This window comes from Corylus avellana, chromosome ca3, assembly GCF_901000735.1.
Source record: "Corylus avellana chromosome ca3, CavTom2PMs-1.0".
Taxonomy (NCBI): Eukaryota; Viridiplantae; Streptophyta; class Magnoliopsida; order Fagales; family Betulaceae; genus Corylus; species Corylus avellana.
In genome coordinates, this window is record NC_081543.1 from 233,440 (window position 1) to 252,011 (window position 18,572).

The 18,572-nt window shown below is 36.8% G+C and overlaps 3 protein-coding genes across 4 annotated transcripts; 1 reads left to right on the top strand and 2 right to left on the bottom strand.

The window, feature by feature from the left end:
- Positions 1-2,152: 2,152 nt before the first annotated feature.
- Positions 2,153-4,999, bottom strand: LOC132176085 (protein MHF1 homolog). 2 transcript variants are annotated; one of them, XM_059588206.1, is made up of 4 exons: positions 4,823-4,999; positions 4,619-4,690; positions 3,622-3,702; positions 2,155-2,915 (listed from the first exon to the last, which is right to left on the bottom strand). In XM_059588206.1, exons 1-4 carry the CDS (start codon positions 4,935-4,937, stop codon positions 2,767-2,769), a joined length of 417 nt encoding a protein of 138 aa, XP_059444189.1. In that variant the 5' UTR covers positions 4,938-4,999; the 3' UTR covers positions 2,155-2,766. The 2 variants fall into 2 exon arrangements, with proteins under 2 accessions (XP_059444190.1, XP_059444189.1); XM_059588207.1 differs by lacking the exon at positions 4,619-4,690 and having other exon boundaries at positions 2,153-2,915.
- Positions 5,000-6,034: 1,035 nt separating this feature from the next.
- Positions 6,035-7,781, bottom strand: LOC132175001 (magnesium protoporphyrin IX methyltransferase, chloroplastic). Its single transcript, XM_059586790.1, has 2 exons — positions 7,100-7,781; positions 6,035-6,656 (listed from the first exon to the last, which is right to left on the bottom strand). Exons 1-2 carry the CDS (start codon positions 7,664-7,666, stop codon positions 6,249-6,251), a joined length of 975 nt encoding a protein of 324 aa, XP_059442773.1. The 5' UTR covers positions 7,667-7,781; the 3' UTR covers positions 6,035-6,248.
- A 316-nt stretch (positions 7,782-8,097) lies between these two features.
- On the top strand, positions 8,098-17,777 carry LOC132175458 (probable alpha-mannosidase At5g13980). Its single transcript, XM_059587411.1, has 30 exons — positions 8,098-8,479; positions 8,567-8,650; positions 8,805-8,893; positions 9,091-9,265; positions 9,386-9,505; positions 9,590-9,682; positions 9,769-9,840; positions 10,363-10,476; positions 10,963-11,063; positions 11,161-11,254; positions 11,385-11,552; positions 11,637-11,726; positions 11,940-12,005; positions 12,108-12,164; positions 12,985-13,204; positions 13,322-13,461; positions 13,621-13,686; positions 13,818-13,877; positions 13,954-14,019; positions 14,571-14,618; positions 14,731-14,850; positions 14,951-15,016; positions 15,779-15,891; positions 16,036-16,120; positions 16,196-16,306; positions 16,387-16,482; positions 16,744-16,791; positions 17,108-17,176; positions 17,268-17,482; positions 17,556-17,777. Exons 1-30 carry the CDS (start codon positions 8,279-8,281, stop codon positions 17,557-17,559), a joined length of 3,051 nt encoding a protein of 1,016 aa, XP_059443394.1. The 5' UTR covers positions 8,098-8,278; the 3' UTR covers positions 17,560-17,777.
- Positions 17,778-18,572: the final 795 nt, after the last annotated feature.

Consider the following 18,572-nt stretch of genomic DNA (forward strand, 5'->3'; position numbering starts at 1 on the left):
ATGTATTGTTTAGGTCATTTCTGGTATACGTGCTTCTTCTATTAATGTCACCATCCAAAATAAAAGAAAGAAATGTGTTTGGCTTTGCGATTTTGTAGACAAAAAGTATAATTTTAAATCAAATCACATAAAATGTGTTATTTGTGAGTACGTTTTTTAAAATTTGTGATTTAAAAACCTATTTAAAAAAATGGTGTTTTCAAATTGTAGACAAGGGATGAGTTTTTAAAAATGTAAAATTTTAAAAGTTAAACTGCGATTTTACAAAATGCTTAATAATGTTTTTTTTTTAAAAAAAAAAAAGTGTTTTCAAATTACATGTTTTAATTAAAGTCTCATATTTTGAAATTACAAATCCAAACAGACCTTAATAATAGGCAAATACTGTAAGCGCTTTAAAGACCAATTGAGTAATTGTTTGACGGCTAATAGTCTAATATTAATTGAGTTTATGTGAGTGATTATTTATTGCAAAAAGTCAAACATATTGCTTAAAAATAAAAAAAAACTGCCGCCATACACAAATTAAAGTGGGCGTGACTTTAGGTACATTTTTACTTGTAACTTGGAAGCAACTCAGCAAAGAAAAGGTTTTGTAATTTTTCGGCTACATACGGCTGGAGGTTGCGCGTTGCAGCTTCTTGCAAATTTCCGGCGAATCGGACGGTAGTTGTGAAAGCGAAAGAGAGAGAGAGAGAGAGAGACTTGAGAGCGCAGTTAAAGATACTAAAAAAAAAAAAAAAAAAATTCACGTGGAAAGAGTGGGATCGTGGCCGTTAGATCTACAGCTGTTGTATGCATGAGAGTGACAGGCGAATGGGCATTATTTATGGCGGAGGGACAAGTTTTCTTGGCACGGTGGCACCATAAAGTTCGGCCACGTGTCCGCTTGAAGTGGGTGGTTTATTATTCGAAGCATGGGTCCAAGAGGTTCATTTTCAAAGGAGGAGGACTGGACTGGAGGAAGGCAGTTTTTTTTTAAAAAAAACTTTTTTTGGACCAACCGTTGCATAATTTTGATAAGGGGGAAGTGCTTTAATTCAATGTCGTGTACTTATCATTGAAATTGTTGGAACATAAATTAAATTATTAAACTTATTTTTAAAATAATTTATAATTTAACATAAGTTATTGAATTCAAATAATGCACTGGTGATTCACCTCTCATTTTCTTCCGACAAATACGAAACAAATTATTGAAAATTGGGATGGGAAGGAAATAGTCGATGGATGAACCCCACAGAATGTGACGTTGCTAGCTCACCTACATGAGTTAATATCCAACCGGATAGTAGAACTAGAATTGTGTGTACCAAGGCCACGTAATTGTGGATCATGGAATTCCCTGTACACCGGGGACCCCTGACGTAAACTGGACAAGATTTTTTCTGTTCAGGCTGTCAAATTGTAATACCGCAAGCAACAGAATTGAATAGGTAAAAGGGCCGCCGCTGAGTCTCAACTCTCAACTACTTATGTGGCATGCGTTGCAAAAGGAAGGGGTGTAACTTGTCAGAGTTGGGAAAGGCTTTGAGAAACTGAGTCACAACTATCATGATCTATCTAGTATCTCCAGACTGATACGGTCAAAGCTCAATCACATGATCCCGCCAAATTCCAAAAAGTTAACTCAGTTTCCATCCTCCCTAACCAAATTCCGACCAACCAGCTTACGCCATCTCTCTCTGTCTTTCAAATTTCAAGATTCCATGTTGAACCGAGCGCATGCTACCAAACTCAAAATTGAAATTCTTCCCACCCTTGCCATTGGTGTCACTCAAAACATTTACAACTTTTCATGCCCTAAAAAGTAAATGACCACAACAACAAAGCACCATCGGAATACAACACTCGTTAGTCGTTAATAACAATTTTGGCTCCGATTTGTTGATTTCCTTTTCTTTTTCTTTTTTTTTAAATAAACATTTTTTCAAACTAAAGACTTAAAATGGGAGGTAAAAAAAAAAAATAATAATCTATTGGGTTTATCTCATAAAAATGTATAATTTTAAAAGAACTATTAAAATTTTAGAGACTACTACCCCCAACATCGCTCAAAAACATGTTAACAAACAAAACCTTTACATATCTATCAATTGAGAGGAAATGGCATCAAAGAAAATTGTTCTAGTGCTTTAATGGGCCAGATAGTGGCCCATCATTTTCAGTTGGTCCTGGGTGGTATACACCCCACTTCCATCACTTTTTGTAACTGTCTTCTTCAACTACAGGAGTAGGAGACCATTACATTAACAACATCGTGGTTCTTTGATGTATCAGCTATCGAAAAGACCCTTACATTTCCTATCTTATTCCTTTTAGTTTTTCTGGTCATGACTCGGTGCAACTTTTTCCAATCATCCCATGTGTGCCCATTACCGGATTTGGATCTCAAGCAATTTTTTTGCCTAGATTGCTATCAATTTGGACAAAAATTTTGAGAAGACCCCCTATAAGGCCCACCTGCTCAAACAAATAGGCAAGTTGCCCAAAACTTGCTCATACAGATAGGCTTTATAGGTGCTCTCTCACATTTTTTGTGAATCTCTATGCCCTATTGCCACGCTTTATGGGAAAAATCTGAGTGATACATCAAACAGGCGTCTGCAGAGAATGAACATGGTAGGATTAGTTTAACCTAATTGCCTTTCAACTTCAAGCTAAGCTATCATATGCACTTAATCAGGTACTACGAGCATTTACACAAGGAAGGTGTATTGCAAGATCCAGGTAATGGCGAGTGAAGTCCAATCTTGAGCTTTGATTTTAGTTATCGGGGATATGCACCACATTTGCAATTGCTTTGTCTTCCTTTCTTGACGTCTTCTTCCGCTTTCTCTCAGATTGGGGTTCTTTAGCTTTCAGATCATTGCCGAAGGACCTCAGTGAGGTAGCTAGATGTTCATTTCTATGTGCTGAAACCAAATTGAGGTACTAGTATTAGCACACTCAAAGGACTAAAAACAAGATCTGTCCCCCACTCCTTTCCACAGCAAATAAAAAAGAAAATAACTTGGGATCTATTTGATTCTGCGTTTGGCAAAATCACAATTTGATTTTTAACATTGTGCATTTTTAAAAATACACTTCATTGCCGGGATTTGAAAAGGTAGATTTAGATTTTTTTTTTCATGTTTTCAAACCGCCATTTTTTGAAAACACACTTCCAAATGAGACATTTTCCATGATTTTGTTTAAAAACGCACATTTGACCTGCGAAATTAGAGGGCCAAACAGACTCTTGGTTAATACCCAAAAAAAAAAAAAAAATCTTGTGGCAAATGTAAAGGGCTAGGCACTTATACCCTCAAGTTTTGATAGACCGAGATTCTCATTTCATGGTTTAAATTTTGTTTTGTTGAATCTAAACACGGTGCCAAGTCATTTAAAATTTTAAATGATGGGACAACATATACGTTATTAAATTTTTGAAATCTAATTTGAACTATAAAGTGAATCATCTCTATTTCACTTGAAATGCTAAGGATCCTATTCCAATTATAATGTTCAGGCAGATTGGAAGGTTAAATAGGTAGTCAACCAATAAAAGAAAATGATCAACAATATAATTGATTTTAGTGATGTTAGTAGTCCTTGCAAATAAGGACTTGGAAAACTCACCAGAAAGAATGACGTCTTCCATGTTTACAGATTTACGCCCGGCATGCTGTGCAAATAGCTCAAGGTCCTTTGCCAGCTGCTCTGCTATGTAGAAAAAGTAACTTTCTCGTTAGTTAACTTATGTTTTGCCCCCTCAAAATGATTAAAAGCGCATAAATAACACGAATAATACACATTCTTGCACTACCATTAAAAGCCTAAGTGTATACAAGAAAAAAACACCTAACTAGACAGCAACAAAAAAAGGAACAAGAAAATTATGATAACGAAGCACCAAAGGATAAACCAAAGCAGTTGTTCAAAGATAAAGAGTATAGAAGGAAAAAGACTTCAGCTTCTAACATTCATTTCTCTTAAAAGACAACTATACGTGAATTATATGCAACAAACAGATTTTTGTTCTGACTTCTGAGGTTCATTTCACTGTTTCTTTTGTAACATATTCTGTTAGTGCCACTCTTTAAGCTAGCAGCCCCGCTGACTTGATACTATTCAATAACCTTATAAAACTTCAAAAACCATTTCATACTATTCCAAGAAAGAGCAAGTGAAAATAGATACTTATGTATGATACACTTGTAATCATCATCAGCGAATGAAACCAAATTAGAATATATCTGGTTCATGCACATTATTCATTTCAATATATGGTGTGCCCAAATCAGCAATTTTTTCTTGAATCCATACAATTCCATTGAATTCAATGTCATTAGGTGAATGAAAAATTATCTCCCCATAATCCTAATTCCCCAACTAAGTTTGACAAGAAGAGCTTCATGGTGATTAAATTATGCTTGATCTTTAGAGAAACTTTATATGAACTTTATTTATGGCGGTGTTAGTGCAACAAGTGCAGAAAAAAATGGAATTAAATTTAATAGGAATGCGAAAATATCACGGATTCTACTAAAGAGGCAAAATTAAGGGAAAAAATTTAAATAAAAATAAAACCACAAAGGTAATTAGCTTGGAAACGGGGAGTTTTGAGTGATAAAACCTGTATATTTGAAGGCCAAATCGGCAATGCAAGCCACTATGGGTTCAGATATTTCCATGCCGTTTCTCTTGGCTGAACATAATGAATATATCAAACACAGAACGTTCAACAAAAATATAGAAAACGCACCGTATGGTCACTACACAAAAACGATTCAATTGCCGAGTTTCCTCAGCAACCAAACAGTGGGAGATGGAAAAGAACCTTGGACCTCGGCGATAGAGATTGTGGAGAGGCGAAACCGATCCCTCAAGACCTCGCTCACTGAGTCATCTTCTTCTTCTCTTTCCAAGTCGCTCCCACCTCCACCTCCTTCCATTCCTAACTCAAAGCTAGGGTTATTGCTTTTCAATTTCTTCTGCGGAAATGCGCGCGGAATAGGAAGGGCCTTCGAAACGCACCGTTCTCTTTACATCACAGCCCGCACAGACCAGTGACAGTGACCACCACCCACCCCTTTCAATTGGGCTTGGAGGCACCATTTTAAATAGCCCAGAGCCCACAACTTTATGACATTTATAGGATGGGCCCAATAATTATGGAAATCATAAGTGTTCTTTTGGTGTTTTCTTAATATTTTTCTCAATAATTATTTTTTAAAAATAAGAGAAGTTTATTTTTTGCCTTTTTAAAAAATAATATCCTCATACGATTAGGAGGACACTAGGAGAACACCACGAGAGCATCTAGGATTTCTCTAATTATAATACAATGAAAAAATTGCAATGTTGGAGTCGGTTTTGGTCTAATTTGGATTGGAATCGGACCTACTGAAATTAGGACACGTGTTCCTTGTATTTTGTTATCGGACTTATGTAATCACCTAATATCATCATTAATTGGTCATAGAATTGCTTCCACATATGCTAAGGTCACTATTTTATTTTATTTTTGTAGATTTTTTTTTTCTTGTTCTTTTAACAATGAATAAATTGAAATAAGGCAAAAACTAAAGAGGTAAGTATGATTTATCAACAAGAAGCTACTCCACTCATTCTTCATGCTTAAACCTCCCCCCTCCCCTCTTTCTTTCTTCATTTTTCTATTTTCCCTTTACAACTAAACCCTTTGAGGCTTCTTTTCACTTTATATTTATGAGATCCAGAGTCCTGTAGTAACTGTAAGGTTTAGAGACAGAAAATTTGATCTACGTTAATGTACATTGTTGTTCTTGATGTTTCCTTGATAATCCTCAAGCTTCTACCACTGGAATGGATTGCACCAAAGGAGATTTGAGTTGAGTGACGTCTCTAACACTAGTTACCAATTTGGTGGTAAATGTTTTGCCATCTAGCTTTTCAAGAGAAGAAACACAAGCACCAGTTTTCAGGCACTTAATTAAGAATGAAGTTTATATATTTATATGCAGGGTGCGTTTGGGGTATTTGGCATGTCGGCAAATGATAGGATAGACGATTCAGACAAACACCACAATGTTTTCCCAAAAGGCATCAAAAGTTCAATACATTTGACATCTGCTATACACTGTAGGAATCCATTAATACATGCAGAGAATAACAAACATACATGGAAAAAAACTCAGGCTTTACATCATAGCAGGAGGAAAATCCTAACTGTTCCTAGAAACAGAGCAAATAGAGCAAAACTTATATCTAACCTCTCTTCCTCATTATGCAGGAACAGCCTCAACAAGCTTTGCAAAGTAAAATTGTGTAGTGATGAGGCCTCTCTTTCTTATCCTCCACCCTACCTTTTGCAATGCCCTTTCCACGTCTGCCTCTGAATGGAGATATGCCCTGGTTGCCTTTGAAGGCCCTGGGAACAACTCTCCCACTCTCTTCAGAAGATCATAATAAAATGTCTTTGGTGCAAAGCTCAGAATCAGTCGCTTCTCTGCCAATGAAGCAAGGTGGGCAATCATCCCGTCTGCCTTGTTCTGTGGATAATGAATCAAAACATCTAGGCAGACCACTGTGTCATACTTCCCATTTAAGCTCTCTAAATCGCTCACTTCAAATTTTGGCATCACTGGTGCCGGTGAGAGCTCATCCTTGCCTGCTACAAGCTGTTCCTTTGCCTGCCATTATAATTAAAACACAAACAAATAAGGTTTGCAAGTGCTGCACTTTAAGTTGAACCCATTGTACAACTCCTACAATAACAGAAAACTGACACGATGATGATGAACTTTCTCAGGCACCATGGTCGAGTAGATTTGAACCCAACTTTACATTCTCAAAAATGGATAGAGTTTGATCCACCCTAACAATTATAAAGTTCTAAAGTTGCATGAAGTCTAATTTCCTCTCTCACTGAAGCAAAAGACCAAAGTAACTCACATTTTTAGCAAGAACAGTTGGAAATCAGTCAAAACACATATATATTTCTTCTTTAAAAAAAACATTGAAAGTTGAAATTCCACCACATAGGCAAAATCCACCTCACCAGCAAGGCTGCTACTTCAAAAGCTAGCTGTTATGGCGGTTAAATTAACCAAAACCGACGCACACAAACACTCACCTGATTCTCTGCTTCAGCAACCATAGCAGCCGAAATATCGCTGGCCAAAACAACAGCGCCCTCCTTGGCGAGCGGAATGGACAAAGAACCCGTCCCACAACCAGCGTCGCACACAGTGACCCCTCGAAGCGAGCCTTCATCGGTCAACATCTTGATGGCATTCTCGACGGTCTTGGCGTGGCCGATCCTGATATCTTTCTGGACCCGGTTCACTTCGTCAGTCTCCCCGTAGATCTTCTTCCACCTCTGGAATCCCGTGTTGTTGAAGTAGTCCCTCACCACCTCCTTGTCGCCCCCGCCGACCTCCTCGGCCTGGAGGCGGCGCCGCTTCTCTGGGTCCGTCAGGGAGAGAACTGCGGCGAGGGCGGCGAATGAACCGCCCCCTATAACAGCGACGGTGGTGCCGTCAAAGGTGGCAGCGACGTCGGCGGTGGAAAGAGGCGGGATGGCAAATGGGGTTGCGGGCTTGGTGGGTCTTAATGTTGGTGTGGGTTTAGGAGAGAAAGCAAAAAGGTTTGGGTGGTTGTGGAAGCGAACTGGGGAGGACAGGGAAGCTGAGAAGGCCATATTGGATGGTCTCTCCGGACCGGAGAGGAGACACAGGCAGCGAGAGCTTCGGTGGTGGATAGTGTAAAGTAGAGGTTTTTGGCAGCTGATAAGGCTATCCTGGATAAGATAGAACGCGGGAGTTCCTCTGATTCTCGCGGGTCCCACCCTTTTGTAGGAAAATCCAAGGAAAAAATAAAAAATAATTAAGGTAGCTCAAAGGACCCAGCTTTTGTAAACTTGCTGGGGGCCCAATCCTTGATTGCCAGATCTTTGACACCAGACAGAACCCCCATCCACTCCGACAGTAACCCCAGGGCACAAAGCTGTGGCGAAAAGCCATCTATGCTTTTCACTTTTACTGTTACTTCAGTCACTGAGTAGCTTGTAATGAAGGAAAATTCCACACAAAGAGCCAAAGAATAAGACCTTGTAAATATCCTTGCCGACAGCGATTCACTGAATCATTCCAATTATGAACAACAAAACTAGATGCTCCACGACAAGGACAACAACGTGCGCCTTCATCGTCCACATCAATATCCGCACCCGATACGATTCTTCTTCTTCTCCTTGCTCTTTATATTTGAAGTCTTCTGAGCTCAAAGCTCACTCTTGCAACATTATTCATCCATGGCGGTTCAAAGGTTGTGCTTGTTGGTTTTCTTAGCGAGCGTCTTTCTATGCGCGGAGTCCAAGTACAGGGTGTACAATACGACGTCCGGCATTGTTCCCGGCAAGCTCAATGTTCATTTGGTCCCTCACTCCCACGACGACGTCGGATGGTTGAAGACTATTGACCAGTACTACGTTGGCTCCAATACTTCCATTCAGGTTCCTAATTTCCAAGTTTTTTTTTTTTTTTTTTTGGATTCTTCGTTTTTACATTTTAACAATGCTATATAATGTATGTATGTGCAGGGAGCGTGTGTTCAAAATGTGCTGGATTCTTTAGTTCCGGCTTTGTTGGCTGACAAGAACCGCAAGTTCATCTATGTTGAACAGGCAATCACAGCATTTTCTAGGCCTTTTCAATTTCATTATTCTCTTCATTTGCGCTTAATTGAGCTTGATATTGCCAATTCCTCAGACTCCCGGGTTTTCATCTTTCCAACGAGGATTTTGTGAAATTAGGTTAATGCTTTTGATGATATTACAGGCATTTTTTCAGCGTTGGTGGAGAGACCAGAGTGAGGAGGTTCAAAATATTGTCAAGAAGCTTGTCAGCTCCGGTCAGCTGGAGTTAATGTACTCTTCATTTTTCATTTCTATTTTTATTTTTATTTTTCTACAAATTAAATTCCTTCATATGGGGGAAACCTTGGCAACTACATACCCTCATTGATCCTCTTCTGTTCTGTTTTTATGCCTTTGATTTAGTTGTTTTCTTTTTCATCAAAAGTTCACCCGGATAGTCTATTCTTCATTTTTGTTTTGTGTTGCAGAAATGGAGGTATGTGCATGCATGATGAAGCTACTGCTCATTATATTGACATGATTGACCAGACAACTCTTGGGCATAGATTTATCAAAGAAGAGTTCAATGTAACTCCAAGAATTGGTTGGCAAATCGATCCATTTGGGCATTCTGCGGTGCAGGCTTACCTCTTAGGGGCAGAGGTATATATGGCTTATCTTGTATTTGAGGCTGGTGAATTGTGTTAACTGATTAGATAAGTTCCACTCTCCTACAATCCTTTGCGACTGCTTTATTGTGTGCAAGCCCTTTTGTTGATGTAGGTTGGATTTGACTCTCTGTTCTTTGCGCGTATTGACTACCAAGACAGAACTAAAAGGAAAAATGAGAAAAGTCTTGAGGTCATCTGGCGGGGCTCTAAGAGTCTTGCTTCATCTGCACAGGTGAGTCTAGTTCATTTTATGCTTCACACTAAGTTCTGGAATCGGATAGAGAGGGAGCTTAATCGTTGATTAATTTTTCTGTAGATTTTTGCTGGTGCATTTCCAGAGAATTATGAACCTCCCAGTAATTTCTACTATGAAGTGAATGATGATTCCACTGATTCACCTATTGTTCAGGTGAAACCTTAATCAGGAAGTGCTGACAGGCTGTAGAACATTATTTTGAGTGCTAACTTAATTGATATTGTTGTTCTTACTTGAAGGATGATATCAATTTGTTTGACTATAATGTCCCTCAGCGCGTTAATGAGTTCATAGCCGCTGCAGTTTCACAAGTAAGATGAATGCTGTTATCTTGTGCTTTGTGCATGCAAAATTTGTCGTATCATTAACTCTCACTCCTCAGGTTCAAAAATAAAGTTGAATACTTTTGGCTAGAGAGATCTGTACTTCAATCATCACAAGCAGAAAAGAGAATTCGAGAGTTTTTGAGTATTTTTTGTACTTGTATATAAAAGTTCAAGGCAAAACTCTTATACAGATATCTTCTTCTAATATAAACAAATTATGGATCGAGTTCTTTACACATTCCAACTTTTTATTTCTGCATTAGATTCTCGTAAATGCGGCTACTTACATAAGTTGTAAGGTCTTGATTCTTGATATAAATATGGGAATTTGAATATGAAGGAGCAATTCATTGTATGAGATGCTTTGAATTATTTTCCTTTGTGCCATTGCATAATTATAAAGTTGGATAGCAAGCTCAGTAGAAGAATTTTTGCCACTATTTTTGTGCAAGAGAGAGTCCAAGGTTGTTACAGCTTCCTGAAATACTTCTTGTTTTGTCTTTTCAGGCTAACATTACTCGCACAAATCATATCATGTGGACCATGGGAACAGATTTCAAGTACCAGTATGCACATACATGGTTCCGGCAAATGGACAAGTTTATTCATTATGTCAATCAAGTTGGTGCTTTTCAGAATCATTATAAATGCTTTATTTAACTTATGGATGAATTTAATCATTTCGTTCTTATACTGCATCTTCTGTCCTTTCAATTTGCCTGTCTTAGGACTTATAAGGTTTGATAAATTTTGGAAAGGAAAAAATCTATAAATTTTTGTCCGAAGAATTCCTTTACAATTTGTTATTGGGTTAGAGATGTGAACTCCCATTACAAAGTAAGTATGATCCTGTCATTGAATTCCATCACAAAATCTGCATGGTCATATGTCCCCAGGGCAGATAGAGGATTTGAATGTCATAATATGCTGGTTCGAAGAAGCTTAGTGGTCGATGCCCTGTTTCTTGCCTATCTCATTATTGCTACCTCCATGTATACAAGTTCCTCTGACATTTCTTATTCATTTTCAAGTCGATTGTCCTTATTTTTATGTCGAAGCATTTTGGTGTTTTCCATATGTATGAAGTAATGGAATCCATGCTTGTAGGATGGCCGTGTTAATGCTCTCTACTCAACGCCATCAATATACACTGATGCAAAATATGCATCAAAAGAGTCCTGGCCAATCAAGACTGATGACTTCTTCCCGTGAGTTCCAATTTTTTAAACTCAAGAGTTACTTACGCTTATGCAGTTTTATTAGTCTGTTTACCTGTATCTATAAGTTGATACATGCATTTATCAGATATGCAGACCGTGTAAATGCTTACTGGACTGGATATTTTACTAGTAGACCAGCCCTCAAAGGCTATGTTAGAGCGATGAGCGCCTACTATTTGGTAAACTCTTTGGCTATATTAGTTTATACCCAGTAAGAATTATTTTGGGCTCTTACAGGGGTTTTCCCATCCTTTTTATCACCCCCCCAAAAAAAAGTATGATACTCATTCTGCTTCAACCTAAAAACAGGCAGCAAGGCAATTGGAGTATTTTAAGGGGAGGAGTAAATTGGGGCCCAACACAGATTCTTTGGCTGATGCTTTAGCAATTGTTCAACATCATGATGCAGTTACCGGTACGGAGAAGCAGCATGTGGCTAATGATTATGCAAAACGACTTTCAATTGGTTACACGGAGGTAAGACTTGATCTGTCCATTCTCCTTGTGGTTGCTTTCCTTATGCTTTACATCAATTGTGTTCCCAAATTTCATGTCTTGCAGGCCGAGAAGGTAGTAGCAGCATCACTTGCCTGCATCGCAGACTCAACATCAAAAATTGGTTCCAGTAATCCACAGACTAAGTTTCAACAGGCAATTAATAATGACCCTTTATCCAAACTACTTGGCAGATTTCACTTCATATCTAGATGACCTGCTAACAATGAAAATTTTGGGTTGTTATCATCATATAAATGATATAGTTCAAATAATTATGTGCTTTCAACCACTAATCCACCCCACCTCTTTTTTCTTTTTTTTTTCTTTTTTTTTTCTTTTTTCTTTTTTAATTTTATTTTATTCCAGTGTCCACTTCTGAATATAAGTTATTGTCCTCCATCGGAAGTTGATTTTTCAAATGGGAAAAACCTGGTGAGGAGAATTTTATCTCTTGATGGTTTATGCATTCATTAGGAAAACAAAAGTTTTGTGCCCTTTAAGACTGATCATTTCCTGATTTATTAACTTCTGTAGGTGATTGTTGTCTACAATTCTCTAGGATGGATGAGAGAAGATGTTATAAGGATTCCCGTGAGTTTTTTTTTTTTTTTTTGTTTTCCTTTTCTATATGAACAACATGCAATCTATGTGCCACATGCATGAGTGCACGGACTTGATGTGTATGGTTTAATATGCCGTTTATGTATGCTTTGGTGCATGCATGCTGTGTTCTTTCTTGTCTTTGCATGTGCCTTTGAAACACATTTATGCATTTAAGTGAAATATGTTAACCATTTATATCTGAGTGCATGGCAACCTTTATAATCTCTTTTCTATTTTATTTTTTATTATCTTTCCTGTAATTGATAACTATTGGAATTGCCAGTATGTTACCGCAGAGTAGGATCAAAATTCATAAGATGTGATAAAAAGTTCAATGTGTAAAAGAGTGATTATATTGATGCAGGAACAAACAGGGCAAAAAGGAAGTAAAAAAAATGATGTTGGTTTGACATGTGTTTGATTATGGGTTTATACTAGTTTGGTCTATCCACTTAATAACTTAAGTTTTTAATTTGATGCTGTAATAGTTAGAGAGATTGGGGACATTGGTCCTCTATAGGGCCATGTGGCATTAAAGGATCTATCTAAGAGCTTCCAATTCATTGGGATTAAAGATTAAATTAATTGAGTTGAGTCTAGTTATTCTCTTTCAAGTAATGAACTTTCATATCCCATTGAAATGTTAATGCTTCCTCAAAAAAAAAGAAAAAAGAAAAAAAAGAAAAAAAAGAAAAAAAAGAAATGTTAATGCCTGTTTATTGGTATTTTTTGGATGAAACTTGACCACTTCTTGATACGTCTTTTGTTGACTTTAATGCATCTCCTCACACTTACCAACTTGCTACAGGTTATCAATGAGAATGTGGTTGTTCGGGATTCCAAGGGAAAAGAAATTGAATCACAGCTCCTACCTCTACTTAATGTCTCTGTGGCCATAAGAAACTACCATGTTACAGCATATTTGGGTAAACATCCAAGGGCGAGGCCTAGTTATTGGCTTGCATTTTCGGCAACTGTTCCACCTCTTGGTTTCAGTACTTACATCGTCTCATATACCAAACGAGCAGGTTAACCATTTGATTTCCTATCTAAAATAAATAACACAATGTGGAGAAACCAGAGGGTCATGTTACCAGTTTATTAACGCAGATTTTATGTTCTTTTCTTCCACTTTATACTTGCAGCTGCTACTTCAGAGAGACAAACAGAGTACAAGTCAGAGAGCAATCAGAATGATACAATAGAAGTAGGTCCAGGAAACTTGAAACTTATTTATACCGGAAAGGAAGGAAAACTTACACAGTACATTAACAGCAGAAGTTTGGTATGTTGTTTGACATCTCTCTCCCTCTCTCTCTAAGGAGTGTTGAAATTACTTATCCTTCTTAGTTTAGCTTCACATGTTTGCTGGCAGGTTTCTTTCTTCTCCTTTTAAGATTAGATTATTATGTGCATCTAATTTGATCTTTGTTTACAATTAAAGGTCAAAGAATCTGTACAGCAATCATATAGCTTTTACTCTGCAGATGATGGGCGTGTGGATCTTCAGGTAAAACAAAAAATCTGCTCTAAAAATATTTATTGTTAATTGTTTTTCCAATATCCATAAGTTATTACTGTTATGCACTTGTTATAGATTTGAGTTGAGAATGTATAGGGTAACATTTTAATTTGGTGAAGGCCTCTGGAGCATACATCTTTCGGCCAAATGGTACACATCCCATCAAATCTGTAGGCAAGGTAAGTGATGTCTATTTAACTTGAGCGACTTATAATACATGGCAACAGAGGTTGAAGAGTTTGCTAGTAATTTCAGGTGACTGTTTTGCGGGGACCATTATTGGATGAAGTACATCAGAGGATCAATCCATGGATATATCAGGTGGTTTATCCTATGACATGAATAATGAAACTTGTCATTTTCTTGTGCTTTCTTTCACCTGTTACAGCATCAGAATACTATAGTTGTACTAATGAATAAAAAGAATAATACACGTCAAGAATCGATGTGGATTGTGACATAGCATATAATTAAATTTTAAATTTATATCAACTAAATAGATCAGTACATGTAGCAAAATTCGGTTGAGATTGTAACACGCTTCAAAGATATATAGCTTTTGCTTGGAACTTGTGCAATAGGATAGATAAATAATTTTTCAAGAATACATGAAGGATAAAGTAAAAGGAAATATTCCTATTGATAATCAATCCAACCAAACTCTCCCTCTCTCTCTCTTCCTCTCCTCTCCTTTCTGCAGTTGATTAATTGCAATTTTTCTTTGCCAAGATTTGATAAAGTAGAAGAACAATAATACGATCTTATGATGATCTATATACTCGCTTCTGTAGGTTAATTTAATAACTCATACAGTTCTGGAAAAGATTTTCATTGTTCATCACATTAGTAACTATTATTGTACACATGAATAGGTCACCAGAGTATACAAGGTAAAAGAGCATGCTGAAGTTGAGTTCACGGTAAGTTGTTGCTTTCATTCCAAAATGAACATGTTTTTTTCATACATATCCAATTAAAAGTTAAAAAATTTCTTGTTGTAGCTACTTAATAAAAAATAATTATTGCTTTCAGATTGGGCCTATACCTAAAGATGATGGAATTGGCAAGGAGATTGTCACTCAGATTACAACAGACCTGAAAAGTAACAAAAAATTCTATACTGATTCTAGCGGGCGCGATTTTATTGAGAGGGTAGGTATATATGCGCAAAGCTGGCTATATGATTTTTGAGTACATTATTGAATGTCTGCATGTTGTAAGTCTAACGTCTTGCGAGATTATTATTTTGCAGGTTCGAGATTATAGAAAAGATTGGAATCTAGAAGTGAATCAACCTATTGCAGGAAATTATTACCCGGTATTTTTTTTCTCATAATAGAAGCCATTGGATTTTGTTGTCTCGAGATTTGATTGTTCTATTAAATTATAAGCTACTGTTTTCATGGTTGATGCTGCCATAGATGTAAAAGAAAAAAAAAAAAAACTTTTTGCCTCTTATGATTTTAAAGTAACATATATCAAGCTATGAGAAATTCATATATAATTATATTGATTTTGTTTTTCATTGGGTGAGCTTTTTACATCCAATGATATTGCTTTCTATTGCCGGAAGAACTCTTTTCACTCTTTTATTTTTTTGTTGGGAGGCTGGCAGCTTTGATGCAAAAGATAGGCCTCTATACACCCTCGTGTGATGCAATAAATCATCAAGAAATGCTATGGACAAATTACATTTTAGTTGTGATTCATCAGCCTTTTTTTTTCTCTCTCTTTTTTCCGCTCACCCGACTAATCCCTAGGCAGGTGCAATATCCCATTTCACATGTAGCAAGTAATTACTGGGATAAGCCCCTTGGACTTCCCACCAAAGGGGTTGCCATAGGATTGGAATTTGGTCCTTTGATTTTTGAGGCATTCTGAACCAAAGTTGAAGAGCCACTCAAACCAGAGTTAATCATATAGCCTCTTGTTGCTTTTGCATTTTGCTGCTACTTACTCTTCCACTTGGACAGCCATATGCACTCTATAATCATTTGAACATCAATTTTGAAATGTGAACTATATGAAAGTATTAGTTGATTTAGGCATCACATTACAGCCCCGTTTATTGTCCTTCCAGATTAATCTTGGAACTTACATTAAAGATGACAGTACAGAGCTCTCAGTCTTAGTAGATCGTTCTGTGGGGGGAGCCAGCATTGTGGATGGGCAACTAGAACTGATGCTTCACAGGTCTATTCTTCCCTTTCCATTGTTTGTGCGTTTTCTACATCATGCCTAATTATATATTTCTATCAATGATGGATACCATGATAATTATTTCCTCCTATAACAGAATTTCAGAATAATAATATCAGATTTTCCTTTTTTGTGTAGGAGGTTGGTTGCTGATGATTCTAGAGGTGTTGGAGAGGCACTAAATGAGACAGTTTGCATTCATAATGAATGCACAGGACTAACTGTAAGAACGTACTAACTGACCCTATTGTCTTTTAGCTTCACAATGACCATAATGCTTAATAAAATACTTCCACAGATCGTAGGAAAGTATTATCTCAGAATTGATCCTTCAGGAGAGGGTGCAAAATGGCGTCGATCATTTGGTCAGGAGATATATTCTCCATTTCTTTTAGCCTTCACAGAGCAGGTGAAAGAAAAAGGTTGAAACATTCTTGTTCTCAGTATGGTAAATCTATAGCTCACAAAAGATTAGTTATCTTTTTGCAGGATGGAGATGATTGGACAAAGTCTCATATTCCAACCTTTTCAGGGATGGACCCCTCATACGTTTTGCCTGATAATGTTGCAATAATTACCCTCCAGGTATGTATCTTTCATCCTAACTACTACTTATTTTATCCTTTTGTCCCAAGTTGTTGGAGAAGAGATATGAATGCGAAGAAACCACAACTTTTGCCTGATAACTTTATAGGGAATGTATGACCACTTAACTGCCTTCATGGAGTCAAACTTGGCACTCTAATGAAATTATTTACATGTTATAATATTCCAAAGTAGCACCTAATGAAGATCTAAAGATTTTCTTTCCAAGTTATGGTTTTTTCCTTTTCTTGAACTCTGCAGGAACTGGAAAATGGAAAAGTTCTTCTTCGGTTGGCACACTTATATGAGGTCTGTAGTTTCTTTCTTCTATGTGCCTGTTAATTTAGTATCCTCTTTGAGTTTTCCTTTTTCTAGTCATGCGACTCATGCTTGTTTTCTTTTTTTTGTTCATTGATAGGTTCACTCAGAAAATTAAAATCTGTTTACCCAAAAAAGAAAAGGAGTGGACTTTTTCTACAATCATATTCCAAATTTCCTGGGATTATTTTGAGTTTTACTACAAAAACAAATCATCATTTCTTACAAACTACTTCAAATATATAGTTAAACGAACCATATCAGTTATTCTAACAGTGTGATTTTCTTTTGTTGTTAAATATACAAGATTGGAGAGGACAAGGATCTTTCAGTTATGTCAAGTGTAGAGCTGAAAAAAGTGTTCCCAAAAAAGAAGGTAAAAGCAATAAATGCATGATGGTGAAATGGACCCCTTATTGTCCAATGTTTATTGTTTTCCTAATGTTCTGTCTTTCCATGATTTTCAGATCAAGAAAGTAACAGAGATGAGTTTATCTGCTAACCAAGGAAGAACAGAAATGGAAAAGAAGAGACTAGTTTGGAAAGTAGAAGGCTCTTCTAAAGAACCCAAGGTATTGAGGGGAGGACCTGTGGATGCAGTAAAGTTAGTGGTGGAACTTGCTCCAATGGAAATCCGCACATTCGTTGTCGAGTTCAACGGCAAACGGACAACAACTAAAGGGTAAGAGATGCTCCAATTAGTCTGCATCAAATTAGAGAGCTCAAACTTTTACTTCTTGGCTTTATTTTGTCAGATAATCTGCTTACAAGTGGATTGGTCAAGTTTTTGAATCCAAGCCCAAGGTGCTAAAAGGACACCAAATGTGTTTGAGTTTGCTAGATGTATGTGAGACTCGAAACTCTTTTGTAAAGCTGCTCATACAACTCCAGTTTACTTTTCATGTATTGTCATAGCGAAATCAATCCTATGACTTGGTTGCTGCCTATCAATAAAAGGTTTATTTCTTTGTTTGCAAGAGCAAATTTGTCTTCTTATAGATGATTATCTAAGCTTTGTGCACTTTTCAAGAGATTTTACCTGGTAAGTTCAAATGTTTCAGCTAGTGGCTGAAGAAATTCATAATGCTATAGAAAAATAAATTAAATGCGGAATAATAAAATAAATGAGACTATATTTTACGTGGTTTGGTCTATGACCTACATCTATAGGATAAAGCCTAAATGGTTACAATTATACTCTTATTCTTTGATATTGTTTACAATACAAAATACTCTATTTATAGAGCTTACACATAAATTAAAATCACTTAATTTATGGTGATCAAATTATAATCAAATTTCTAAATTTAGGCTAATATAATCTTTATCAATCTTCATCAAATCCCATTATTCAAACATACTCTAACATTCTCCTTGAAGGTGGGAGATTATGAAATTTTGAGTTTGAAATAATTTGACAACGATGGGCAGGCGAGTTGGGCCTTTAATAACGATAGGCCGTGAATCTTCAAAACAAGGCCAACTATGGGCCAAGATAAAAGCCAACAAATGGCTAAAATGAGGCTAACTATAAGCCTTAAACGGGCTTGTATTTTAAACAATATCACAAAGACCAAAAGTATTGTGCCAACAAAGAGCCAAAAAGTGGTATGAGTCAACAACTGACCATCAATAGATCATATAATGTGATTGGGCCGACAAAGAGCCTAAAGAGTGACAACTTGGCCTCTTTTGTTAAGATATCAAAACAAGAAAGTGAAACACATGGATATAGAGTCACATTAATGGGATTAGAATTTTCATAAAATGGA

Bases quoted from the DNA above. Each gene is read 5' to 3' on its own strand.
- LOC132176085 (XM_059588206.1), bottom strand. From the start codon at position 4,937: ATGGAAGGAGGTGGAGGTGGGAGCGACTTGGAAAGAGAAGAAGAAGAT. The intron at 4,691-4,822 runs GTTCTTTTCCAT...CATTATGTTCAG, and splicing joins CTCTATCGCCGAGGTCCAAG to CCAAGAGAAACGGCATGGAA. The intron at 2,916-3,621 runs GTGAGTTTTCCA...ATTTGGTTTCAG, and splicing joins GGAAGACGTCATTCTTTCTG to CACATAGAAATGAACATCTA.
- LOC132175001 (XM_059586790.1), bottom strand. From the start codon at position 7,666: ATGGCCTTCTCAGCTTCCCTGTCCTCCCCAGTTCGCTTCCACAACCAC. The intron at 6,657-7,099 runs GTGAGTGTTTGT...TTATAATGGCAG, and splicing joins TTGCTGAAGCAGAGAATCAG to GCAAAGGAACAGCTTGTAGC.
- LOC132175458 (XM_059587411.1), top strand. From the start codon at position 8,279: ATGGCGGTTCAAAGGTTGTGCTTGTTGGTTTTCTTAGCGAGCGTCTTT. The intron at 12,006-12,107 runs GTGAGGAGAATT...TAACTTCTGTAG, and splicing joins TTTCAAATGGGAAAAACCTG to GTGATTGTTGTCTACAATTC. The intron at 14,020-14,570 runs GTGGTTTATCCT...ACACATGAATAG, and splicing joins TCAATCCATGGATATATCAG to GTCACCAGAGTATACAAGGT.